We start from the raw sequence: 13,175 nt of genomic DNA, 5'->3' as shown, positions 1-13,175 counted from the left end.
CGGGGCTCTGTCGGTGCCGTCACCCATCAGTCAAGAATATGCTGCCTGCTTGTCCTGGGATAATGTCTCTTGTCTAGAATGTCTTACCTAATGCACTGGAAATACTTTTTTTAAGGAAAACAGTTCAAAGATAGTTTTCTATGCTTTAATTATCCTCCAAGCATATGCCTAGGACCCAAATATAAATGACCCTCCTAGTCAGTTCAATGGCTTCCAAGGCAGATTTTTGCATTGGTAAGTCAACAGTGGGCAAAACAAAGACTTGGAGGGGAGTAAGGGAAGAGCAGCACCTTCACTATCCTCAAGTCTATCTCCTTACCCACTAATTGCCCTCCAACTAGCAGGAGTTGGCACTCGTGCTTCATGCAGTTATTGGGCCAATTTATGTATTTTTTTTAAAGTGTATACATTATCACCTGCTTTTAATTAACAGGATAAGTATTTCATACATATTAGGAGTAATCAGATTAGCATTTAAGAGTTTAATTGAGAATATTTTTGGTGGGTTTTTTTTTGGGGGGAGGGTTATTATGAGGAACCAAACAAAATAAGGGTTAGAAGAGCACTGTAGATTTTAGAAGTACTGTATGTGCATGTGTGTGTTCTTAAGAAATTATTTTTAAGACACTTGTTATTAACCATGTTACTTTACTGTTTGTTATACATTTGATAAGTGGTAAATAACATTTTTGGTGATCAATTCTTACCATGTACCTGAATTTCATAAATCTTACCCTAAAAACTTAAGATTGCATTATATTACACTTTACATTTATTGATTTCTATTCCACCTTAACCTTGCAGTTCTAGGCAAATTACAATAAGAGATAAACTGGTCATTTCCAGCAATATCACAATTTAGTACATATTATAAAGCAGCACTAACATTTCCTATTTCCTTTCAGAAAGTTCTATAATCTGATACTGCTAGTAGAATTCTAGTGATGTCGTAGTCCAATTTTGCTGCCTGAAATGACAATTCTCTTTTGTTTTATGTCCTTGATGGAAGCATAGGTAAATGGGTTCTGGACTCTCCTTGATCTGGTCATGTTTTTCAGGAAATGCTCACTCAGGTTAGGTTGAAGCAAAGCCGTTCAGGACTTTGAATAAGAAAGTAATATTTGAACAAAATTTGTGCTTGCATTGAAAGCCAGTGTGTCTCTAAGTAGGCAAAGGATGATACATTGTCATGTTTGTCCAGAGATTTCAGTCTGAGAGCTATGTTTTGTATGGTCTGTAGCTGTTTTATCATTACCGTGGGGCATGTTAGGTACAGGATGTTACAGTGACCTAACAGACACAAAACTAGGGACTGAACCAGAAGACGGAACTGCACCCTTTCAAAAACTTTTTGAATACTACGCAAGTTTCACATTACTATGAAGGATCAATCAAGCACCCCTTGTAGCTTTAGCAAAGGCATCAGTGGATAAGTAACAGAGCTTACCTCTATATTGGTTAAGGTGAATAATTCTCTTTTTCCATCAGTAAGATCCTGGGATTTTTGTGTTCAGTTTTAACTTGTGGGATGTCCATCCAGTCTTCCACTGTTTCAAAAATCTTTCAAGTTTTTTCTAGTAGTGGCTGTAGAGTGATCAATAGGAACAAGAAGAGTGATATCATTGGCATAACTACATAAGGTTATGCCTATGAGGGTCATTTCATAAATAATGTACACATCCCCACCCATCTGGTAGAACACTAGATGGACTTTGGAGCTTCAGGAAGACCGTGAAAACCTTCTTTCTCTTTACAAACCCAGGGCCTTAAGGACATGCACCAAGAAATGCCATTCAGAAGCAACACACCTTCACCACCTACTTTCACCAGATGCTGCTTAGTGTATATGTTTTATTGTCATGTCTATAATGTAAATTATGTCATCTATGTCCTGTTTTGATTATATTATGGTTGTGCTTTGTAACCCATTCTGGGCTCCTTTGTGAGGACAGGCTAAAAAAGTGAGCAAATAAATAAAATATTTACATGTTTTATTTATTTTTCAAGTATTTCTTTAATATAGTTTCTCTGCTTTGCAATGACCGAGTCCCATTGTACAGGAAGCTTCATTATTCCATACAAGACACTGGTTTTGTTCAGTTGTCGAATGGCTCGGGTAACGATGGAAGAAAGCTCTTCCAAGATGCAAAACGATGTCCACACATAGGTTGTTTCAACTTTGGAAAAAGGTCTAAGTCTGGTGGACTCATGTCTGGACTGTAGAGAGCATGAGGTAACACCTCCCAGCCATATTTGTGTAGTTTTTCAATGACGACATTCCCTATGTGTGGGCAAGGTTGTCGTGAAGAATGAGTGGCCCAGCCAAGAACAACCGAGTTTTGTGCATTTTTCTACGCATTTTTTGCAAAAATAAAAACCACGATAATACACTGCTGTGACACTTCACACAACCACTCCGAAAACGAGTTGCCCACTAAGAAACTGTACTAAGGTCCACTGTTAACTCACCACAAACTTCACGTAACACATTGTGGATTTCTGTTGGGTTTTTGCCATGTAGAGTTTCAATGTTAATGTACAACTTCTGATCGTCAACAGACACAGTACCTGAGACACCTGCAACCTCCATTTCCCACACTTGTCACAGCCACACTATGTACACTACAGAGCTCCTAAGCACACGTCCTGCTGCTTCAAGAACTTAAGTGAGTGAAACAAGGTTTACTGCAATTGCATCATCCACTCCCCAATGTTGCCAACCTGTGCATTATTTATGAAATGACCCTCATAGTTTGTCTAGGATGTTGCCCAAGGATGCAATATATAAATTGAATAGTACTGGGGACAATGATGACCCTTGGGGTACAAAGTAGGGATTGGACCAGATCTCTGATTTTCCACTCTGGATTTTAACTCTGTATGACCTTGATTGTAGGAATCCCTGGAATCAGGTGTAGACCTTACCTGAGATCAGTGGTGTAAAAGTAAGGGAGAGAGGCACCCCTCCCACCCTTCCTCCACACACTCCTTCTCCGCCCCTTCCTCTGCCCTTCTCCTGTAGTTCTGTAATGTTCCTGGCATAAGCAGCAACCCCCAAGCTGCTATCGTGCCAGTGATGGCTCTTCCCCTGACATCACTTCTTAGGCACAGGGTCCAGAAGTGACATTGAAGGAAGAGTCATCACTGGCGCAACAGCAGGTTGAGAGTTGCTGCTGTCAGGAACATTACAGAGGTTACTGGGGAGGGAAGCAACGCGCACACACAGCAGTGGGGGAGAGGGGTGGAGAGGATGACAGATACCTGCATCCTCACCAAGACGGCGCCTGAGGCGGGGTGGACCAAACCCCGCCCCCCCAGCACTACACCACTGCCTGAGATACTATTGCTCCCAGTATTTGCTAAATCAGAAGTACAGGAAAGATTGAACTGTACAATCAGTATCTTCCTGCTTTCACTCACTGTAAAATTGGGCCCTGATAGTTAAAATCTTGCTTGTATAGAATTCTGCTAGTTGAATGGCTCAGAGGGAAGGGTCCCTTTTAGTGGCTAGGCAGGGATTAGTGTCTGTGAGCTCTCTTAATAGTTTGAACAGGTTTTTTTTGTGTGTGTCTTGTACCTCTGTTATTACCAGTTTTGAGTTGTAAGATTTCCTTTTCTGTTTCAGCTTAATCTTATACAATTTAACCCCTCTCCATTTTTTCATTAGGTAGTCTAGGTTCTTTCTCCAATCTATTTCTAGTTTTCTACGTATTTTGAGCAGAAATAGCTCATTGTCAAACCATTTGTCAGCTCGCCTGTTGATCTTGTTCTTTATGTATTTTGATGCCTAATCATCTAGGATTGTGTTGCTTAGAGAGCACCATTGTTTTATAAATTCTTTTGGATTATAATCCTTGCTCATAGAGTTTGATTTGTTCCAGAATAGAGCAGGATCTACTCTGTCGTGTCTCGTATATTGATCTCTTTCTTTCTTGGTGCTACCTTGTGCCCAAATTAATGTTAAAAGTGTACATATAGTTGTCTGAACATAGAGAACTACCCTAAGCCCCATTTGGGATATGAATTTCAGGCGAGGGGGCTGGTGGTCCATAACTGCATTTAATTGATGAGCCTTCTCATGTGTCATTTGGGGATCAGCTTCAAGGAATGATAGTAAGTCCTCTACTTGCCTGATAGACTGATCCTGTAGATGGGGAGTCAGGTCTTCTAGGATCAGATTATATTCTGGAGGTCAGCGAATTTCAAAATATAAATACTCTTCAAACTCTAACTTTACTAGCCTCTAGTTCAGTGGTTCCCAATCCTGTCCTGGAGGACCACCAGTCAGTCAGGTTTTTAGGATAGTCTTAATGAATATGCATGGAGCAGATTTACATACCTATCAACTCCATTAAATGCAAATCTAAACTAAACTAAACCTTGGGTTTATATACCGCACCATCTCCACGAATGCGGAGCTCGGCACGGTTTACAGGAAGAAAGATGAGAGAGGAACTACAGTGGAGAGATTAAAGAGTTAGGTGTAAAGGGGGAAGGTGAGAGGCCTAAGAGGGGGGAAGTGTTACAGTTTTGAGAATAGCCAGGTTTTTAGGTGTTTGCGGAAGAGTTGGAGGGAGCTTGAGGTTCGGAGAGGGGAGGTGAGGTTATTCCAGATCTCAGTGATTCTAAAGGGGAGGGATGACCCAAGTTTGCCTACATGGGAAATCTCTCTCATGCATATTCATTAGGGCTATCCCAAAAACCCGACTGGCTGGTGGTCTTCCAGGACATGGTTGGGAACCACTGCTCTTGTTAAACAGCAAGCAATTAAGTCCATGTTTTGAGTGGAAACTTTGTCCAGAATTTCAATATCTATGAAACGCTTTACAAGGATGGCTAGACCTCCCCCTCATTTTTTTTCTTGGCAAGCAACCACAGTTTTGTAGCCTGGGGGACAAAATTATTTTATTCATGGGTCAGAATCCGAGGTTAGCCATGATTCATGCTTCATGTAAGAAACAGGCTTCCTAGCTGGTGATCTTTGACCCAATCCTTCACAAGGATCATAAAACTATTAAGCAAAAAACATTTAAAGATTACTCCCATTTTTAACTCCGAGGATAAAAATGCATAAACTAGTTGAAGTTTTGATAACTTTACTTAAAAAATTAACTTTATTTAACGCCAATCTAAATTACAGCAGATTTAAAATATTATGCTTTGAACACTGTACAAAATAAAAATGTTGCACAAATTATTCAGGAAACTGTTTTGGTCTTCCATTTCAATAAATAAAACACATAGGCACTTCTACATAGATGCATAAGGAGCAGTCACTTATGAAATCACACAGAGTGAAAATATGTTAAGAAAATTCAAGGTAGAAACAAATCCTTCAATTACGATCAAAAATGTCTAAACAAGCTATTAGTTTTTTATGATGAAGGTATATTTTTAGCTTTATAGTCAAACCTCTAGAAATGACTAGAAATCAGATCTCACAAATTATATGTAAATTTTTGTTTCTAACTGAAAGGAATGTATGGCCCGACCCACCCAATAGCCCAGTGGTTTAGAAATGATCATAGAATTCCTGTCTTAGGATAGGATGGGAAGGGAATGCTATGTAGCAGCTTTTGTTCCCTTGTGGAAAGGAAAACTGCTATGATCATAACCGCCATTATGTTGTGGAGAAAAAAGATAATTCTCTAGGTTAAGGGGTCTTCAAAGGTGCTCATAAAGAAAATAATCCTCCATGTAATCATAAAATACAGTTAAGTCAATGGTAATAGATTCACATCTATTCAAGCACTTTTCATACTAAGTATATATCCCCCATCTTCCCTTTTACTAAGCTGCAGTAGAGGTTTCTTCTGCAATCCGGAACACTAAATGCTCCGACACTGCTGCAACGCTCATGGAATTCCTATGAGCGTTAAGAGCATTTAGCGCCCCAGGCTGCAGTAGAAACCACTACCGTGGCTTAGTAAGAGGGTCTGTGTTAGTTGATCAGAAAAGGACTATGCATGAAGTGAGAAGGAAAATAAAATGTGCAAGGTTCCTGCCAAAGTCAAGTTTGTAGCAATTTAAGCTTAGTCACGGCACTTTACATTCAGAGCAGGGTTATACAAGGCCAAAGCACAAAAGATACTCACCTGTATAAGCTTTGGATCAAAACATCCTATGTTGTGTATGTAATCTCAATAATAACCAAACTCTTGATTCTAAAGCTGCTAGAGATCAGATGTGTCAGGAAGATGAGGTAGCTGAACTACAAAAGGTGCATGATAAACTGAAAACTAATGGCCATCAAACAACCAGTATTAATGGATTTTGATATCAGGAGAATTTACCTTAAACCTAAGAGGAATGAGAAGACAGATTACAGCAAGTCTTAATAATCAAATAAGACCAACTCAGACAGCATATATAAAGAAAATATCAAGTAACAGCATCTTTCTCACCAACCAAGTAACTGGAGAGGAAGAAATTTGAGGCAATATACTCAGTATTTCCGGCTCTTTTTGAGCTCTCCTATACTGTTAGGGGTCGGATCACCAAATAAGTGTTTTGAGCAGCCATTAATAACTTTTCAAAATGTATAGTTGTTCCATAAAAACAAGAAGTTATATGGTCTACTGCTGGCATTTTCTTATTACCTTAATAATTGGTTACCCTCCTTCCAATACTAATGTTAAGAATTAGCAGAAACAAACCCATTCCTTTAAACCTAAAGGGGAAATGCCTCTGGGATATTAGCAGCATTTTTTTAAACTAAAAATTTTCATTGCGTTGGGTTTGACATCTGCCAGAAAGACCATGTTATTGATTGTCAACCCCGCTACACTGGGAACAGATTTTTCCCACACTGTTAATATATTTCAGCATTTCAAAATTCTATCTTGGCTCTAAATATCATTGACCGTCCTTTCATATGCACGTTTAAATTCATCAATGCAAATTAAATGCAATCCACGCAAAAATGCTGTTCCCTTTATAGGTGTTAACATGCTGTGTAATGCAAATTTTACTGTTCATTCAAGCAGCCAACTTCTCCCACCATACGAACTGCAGTCTAGACTTCCCACTATTAGAACTCAAAACACAGTAGAATATGGGGATGGTATTTACCAACCCCAGAAGATTAACAGTGTTTCAAAACCTCATTTTAGAGACTGTACAAGTGAAGTAAGGCCTTAATGAATAAAAAAACAAGATCACCATATTATGCTATAATCTCAAAACCACCACAAGTGCAAATTTATGCATTTTTTGAGTACCATATGTGATGGCCTATGACCAACTCAGATTAGCAATATGGGATTACAAATGACAAATTTGAAAGTGAGAAATGCACACAGAATAAATTGTAATAGATAGGAATTACAATTCATATTTAAGAAAGTCTTTGGGAACACTTTGTACAATCAAATGGTAGACTAATCTTTCTTGGACAATCTGCCATGTGCATCAAGTGCAAAATATCTAGCTTTTCATAACCACCACTTTACATCTTTAGCAGTTTAAATGTGGATCCTGCAACTGTGACCAAATTTTAATCATTTCTTGAGGTTGTCTGCTATGTACTAACATTAAGTTTGTATATGAACAGATGTTCTTTTTCTGTTTTTCTTCTATATCAAATGTTTTGAAACCTTTGTGTTTTTCTGGAGCAAGCCCAAGTTTTTGAAGGCACATTCCAGTATAAACATCATCAATGGGATAAAGGAGGACCTGATTAGTTATTTTGTACAATCTCAATGCCAGATTGCCAGAATAAAGAAACCCTCCACCTCCTGCATATGGAGGGTAAGATCCTTCATATATACTTTCTGGGATGTAGTATTTCAGTTTTTTGTCTCTGTGAGGTCCAGCATCTTTGATCACATCACCTATAAATAAATCTTTGGCTTTATCCTTTGTTAAACTCTTCAAGTAATCTAGGATCTGATGGGTATTCACAAAAACATCATCATCTCCTTTAAAAATAAACTGAACATCTGCACAGGATTGGCTAACCCATTTAAGGAATAGTACCTCCTTCAATGTCAAATTGAAGAATGTGTCCCTGTAGTTCCAAAGAAGAAGGTCTTGATGAGTTTCACTCTCGTATCTCAACATGTCTGAAAGGTCAGGGAAATTATCCTCGGGAGGAGTTTGCCCAAGTAAAAATACCCTGACTACAGATAAGTCACCAATTTTCAGTTCTTGTCCCCAAGATTCCCTAATTGCTTGTCTTCTATCAAAATGTGGTGTTAGTGACTTGATAGCAAGCAGAAGAAAAGGTCTGTGCTGGCATTTATTTTGTTGATCCATCAATAATGAGTAATTCCTGCATCTCAGGTAGACCAGAAAATCTTTAAATCTAGTTGGCAAGTTCTCAAAATCCTTTATCTCAGCCATTACTGTTGTATCCATATCACAAACATTCAGAAGACTAGCATTGGTAACTAAATTCTCTTCAACAGTCATGTTGGATAATAATGTCAAAATAGGATTGTATAAACTTTCTAGTTTCTTTTGGTGTCTATTCCAATAAGCAGCGGATGGAGTATATTTCTTCCAGAACTTGCCCTGGGGTATTACCACTCTTCCTTTCCCATCTTTGTCTCGACCATCACCTCTCGCAACTTCCACAATAACATAAATAAAGAAATTCACCATCATTAGAATCAGCAGGAGTTTTAATCTTCTGCGTCCAACACTCATTTCTCATACCTAAGTAAAACAAAACAAAAAGTGTCAAATATAAAACAAATATTGCAAAAATATTGCTACCATAAATCTAAATAAATACTGGGAAATATTTATTTATAGCTTTTATATACCACTTATAACTTAAATTATAACCTACATGGTGTACATTCAGGTACTCAAGCATTCTTCCCTATCTGTCCTGGCAGGCTCACTCTATCTAATGTACCTGGGGCAATGAGGGATTACGTGACTTGCCCAGGGTCACAAGGAACAGTGTGGGATTTGAACCCACAACCTCAGGGTGCTGAGGCTGTGGCTCTAACCACTGCACCACACACTCCCCACAATAATGTAGTAAAGGTGCTTTCCACCCAACAGAAATATTATGAAGCATTCATTTTCCATCATAATTGGCCAAATGGTGAATTGTGTCTAGGTATATGTATCATAATTGGCCAAATGGTGAATCGTGTCTAGGTATATGTAACAGAGGTTTACAAATGAAAAGTAATGGAATTAACCTAAAATAAGTACCATCAGAAGAATAGCATAACATAAAATTTTATTTGCATACAGCAATACACCTGTGAAGTTTGATGCGGTTGACAGGAATTAAGTAGAAGACCATACATGAGAGGTCAGGATAAGTACCCAGTTTGAATAGTGAGTGGACCTCGATCAGGAGCCAGTGCAGCTCCTCGTAGTAAGGTGCGATAGGGTCAGTTTTCTTTAGGCCAAAGACAAGGCGCACAGCTGTGTGCTGATTCGTCAGAGTTGAAACGTTTCTTGGGACATGAGATGTAAATGAGGTTGCAGTAGTCTAGCATGCTGAGGATCAGGGCTTAGCATAGGATTTGCAAGGGAAGGGTGTCGAAAGTAGGAACAGATTGATCGTAGTTTCCAGATTGCTGCAAAGCCTATGTGAACATCAGCAGCGATTTGGCTTTCTATGGTCATCTTTTGGTCTAGAGTCAATCTTAGGATTTTGATAGTGGACTGTAACGATAGGGTTATACCCCCTAAAAAGTGATGTTTTTTTCATTGAGGTTCGAGGGGCTTGCGAGGAAGAGCTTAATTTTTTGGGGGGTTAGTTTCAGTTTGTTTCATCATCCAGTCTTCGGATAATCCCTTCAATTCGCTTTGATTCCATTGAAAGCAGAGTGGGTATTGGAAGGAGGACCACAATGCCATCAGTGTAGCTATAGCTCTTAACTCCCAATGAGGCTAGGTTAGTGACTCGCAAACTTTCCAGCTGGTGGCACACCAAATCCAGTGCCCCGGCCGGAAGGCACCTGGAAGTGCACAGATGTCTACCCGATGACGTCGATGCGCATGCTTGATGTCATCGCGGAGGCCCATTTGCATAATAGTGCAATTTCCTCCTCCACCCGCCCACCCTGGATGTGTATGTTGAAAGGGCCAAAAATATGTTCAATTATCATTCCTTACAGAATTGTCAATGGTTCCCAAACATCCATAAAGCACAGTTACTTACCGTAACAAGTATTATCCAGGGACAGCAGGCAGATATTCTTGACTGATGGGTGACGGCACCGACGGAGCCCCGGTACGGGCAATTTTAGAGTGATTGCACTCTAAGAACTTAGAAAGTTCTAGCTAGGCCGCATCGCGCGTGCGCCTTCCCGCCCGACGAAACTTGCGGTCCCCAGTTAGTATAAGCCAGCTAAGAAGCCAACCCGGGGAGGTGGGAGGGACGCAAGAATATCTGCCTGCTGTCCCTGGATAACACCTGTTACGGTAAGTAACTGTGCTTTATCCCAGGACAAGCAGGCAGCATATTCTTGACTGATGGGTGACCTCCAAGCTAACAAAAAGAGGGATGGAGGGAAGGTTGGCCATTAGGAAAATAAATTTTGTAAAACAGATTGGCCGAAGTGTCCATCCCGTCTGGAGAATGCATCCAGACAATAGTGAGATGTAAAAGTATGAACTGAGGACCAAGTAGCAGCCTTGCAGATTTCCTCAATGGAAGTGGAGCGGAGGAAAGCTACAGATGCTGCCATAGCTCTAACTTTGTGGCCCGTGACAGACCTTCCAGTGTCAGGCCCGACTGAGCATAACAGAATGAAACGCAAGCAGCAAGCCAATTGGATAGAGTGCGTTTAGATACAGGATGACCCATTTTGTTAGGATCAAAAGACAAAAACAGTTGGGGAGATGATCTGTGAGGTTTAGTGCGTTCGAGATAGTAAGCCAAAGCACGTTTATAGTCCAAGGTATGTAAAGCCTGTTCACCTGGATGAGAATGAGGCTTCGGGAAAAACACAGGTAGGACAATGGACTGATTAAGATGAAAGTCAGACACAACCTTAGGGAGAAACTTTGGGTGTGTACGTAGAATCACCTTATCATGGTGAAAAACAGTGAAAGGTGGATCGGCCACTAGTGCATGTAACTCACTGACCCTCCTGGCAGAAGTGAGAGCTATAAGGAAGACCACTTTCCAAGTGAGAAATTTGAAATGTGCTGTGGCCAAAGGTTCAAAAGGAGGCTTCATTAAAGCGGAAAGAACCACATTGAGATCCCAGACCACAGGAGGGGGCCTAAGAGGTGGTTTCACATTGAAAAGGCCTCTCATGAACCTGGAAACCAAAGGATGAGCAGAGAGGGGTTTGCCATGAATAGGTTCATGAAAGGCAGCAATGGCACCAAGATGAACTCTGATAGAAGTAGATTTGAGACCAGAGTCAGACAAGGAAAGAAGATAGTCCAACACCAGTCCCACTGCTAGAGACATGGGATTATGGTGATGTAAGAGGCATCAGGAAGAAAATCGAGACCATTTCTGTTGATAACACTGAAGGGTGGCCGGTTTCCTGGAAGCATCAATGATAGAATGGACAGGCTGAGAAAGGAGTGAGTAAGCCGAAGTTAGCCCGAGAGATACCAAGCTGTCAGGTGCAGAGACTGTAAGTTGGGATGCAGTAGGGACTGTTGATGCTTAGTAAGCAGAGAAGGAAACAGTGGAAGAATTATGGGTTCCCTGGAAATGAGTTGAAGTAGAAGGGAGAACCAATGTTGTCTGGGCCACCGTGGAGTGATGAGAATCATGGTGGCTTGTTCCCTCCTGAGCTTGAACAATGTCCGCAGCATGAGCGGTAGAGGGGGAAATGCATATAGGAAGAGATTGGTCCAATCCAGGAGAAATGCATCGGGTGCCAGACGGTGAGGGGAGTAGAGTCTGGAGCAAAACAGGGGCAGTTGATTGTGAGGAGCTGCAAAAAGGTCCACTTGAGGAGTGCCCCATTGAGTGAAAATGGATTGGAGAGTCAAGGGGTCGAGAGTCCATTCGTAAGGTTGGAGAATTCTGCTGAGATTGTCTGCTAAGGAATTCTGCTCTCCTTGAATATAGACAGCCTTCAGGAATAAATGACGAGCTGTCGCCCAAGACCAAATCCGTTGGGCTTCCTACACAACAGGCGAGAGCCCGTCCCTCCCTGTTTGCTGATGTAGTACGTTGCAACTTGATTGTCTGTGCAAATGAGTAGTACTTGAGGAAAGAGAAGATGCTGAAAAGCCTTGAGGGCATAAAACATTGCTCGGAGTTCCAGGAAATTGATGTGGTGTTTCTTTTCCTGGGCAGTCCAAAACCCCTGAGTTTGGAATTCGTTCAAGTGAGCTCCCAAGGCATAAGGGGATGAGTCTGTGGTGATCACGAGATGATGAGGAGGTAAATGGAACAGTAGACCTCTGGATAGATTTGAAGATGTCAACCACCAAAGAAGCGATTGTCGAAGAGACGATGTCACAGATATGTGTTGTGAGCAAGGATCCGTCGCTTGCGACCACTGGGTCACTAGAGTCCATTGAGGAGTGTGCAGGTGGAGAAGGGCAAAAGGGTGACATGCACTGTCGAAGCCATGTGCCCCAAGAGCACCATCATGTGATTTGCTGAGATGGTAATCTGTTGAAACACCTGCTGACAGAGATGAAGGATGGTCTGAAGGCGGTTGGATGGCAGAAACGCCCTCATCAAAACAGTGTCCAGAATGGCTCCAATGAATTGAAGTCGCTGGGTTGGAATGAGGTGCGACTTGGGTAGATTGATTTCGAAAACCAACAGTTGAAGGAAGTAAATGGTCTGGTTGGTAGCAAGCAGAACCGCCTGAGGGGAATGAGCCTTGATCAGCCAGTCGTCCAGATAAGGGAAGACTTGAAAATTGTGAGAGCAGAGATAGGCTGCTACCACAATCAGACACTTGGTGAATACCCTGGGAGAGGAGGCAAGACCGAAGGGTAGCACCTTGTACTGATAATGATGTTGATTGATGAGAAAGCGTAGATATTGCCTGGACGTCAGATGGCTAGGAATATGTGTGTAGGCCTCTTTGAGATCGAGAGAGCATAGCCAGTCGCCCTGAGTGAGAAGAGGATAGAGAGTGGCAAGAGAGAGTATTTTGAACTTCTCCTTGACCAAACATTTGTTGAGATCTCTGAGATCTAATATAGGTCTGAGGTCTCCGGTCTTTTTGGGGACTAGAAAGTACCTGGAGTAAAATCCCTGACCTCGCTGATCT

General features: G+C 41.2%; 1 protein-coding gene across 3 annotated transcripts in view; it reads right to left on the bottom strand.

Annotated features, from left to right (window-relative positions):
- Positions 1-5,079: 5,079 nt before the first annotated feature.
- B3GNT2 (UDP-GlcNAc:betaGal beta-1,3-N-acetylglucosaminyltransferase 2) overlaps positions 5,080-13,175 on the bottom strand; it is a 53,472-nt gene continuing 45,376 nt past the window's right edge. For all 3 annotated transcript variants that reach the window (XM_033936445.1, XM_033936444.1, XM_033936442.1), the window contains one exon: positions 5,080-8,658. In XM_033936445.1, coding sequence (XP_033792336.1) covers positions 7,456-8,649 — 1,194 coding nt within the window. In that variant the 5' untranslated portion in view covers positions 8,650-8,658 and the 3' untranslated portion in view covers positions 5,080-7,455. The remainder of the gene's footprint in view (positions 8,659-13,175) is intronic.

The sequence above is a fragment of the Geotrypetes seraphini genome, chromosome 3, assembly GCF_902459505.1.
Source record: "Geotrypetes seraphini chromosome 3, aGeoSer1.1, whole genome shotgun sequence".
Taxonomy (NCBI): Eukaryota; Metazoa; Chordata; class Amphibia; order Gymnophiona; family Dermophiidae; genus Geotrypetes; species Geotrypetes seraphini.
Note: the sequence above shows the minus strand (reverse complement) of the source record. Positions and strands in the feature narration are given on the sequence as shown.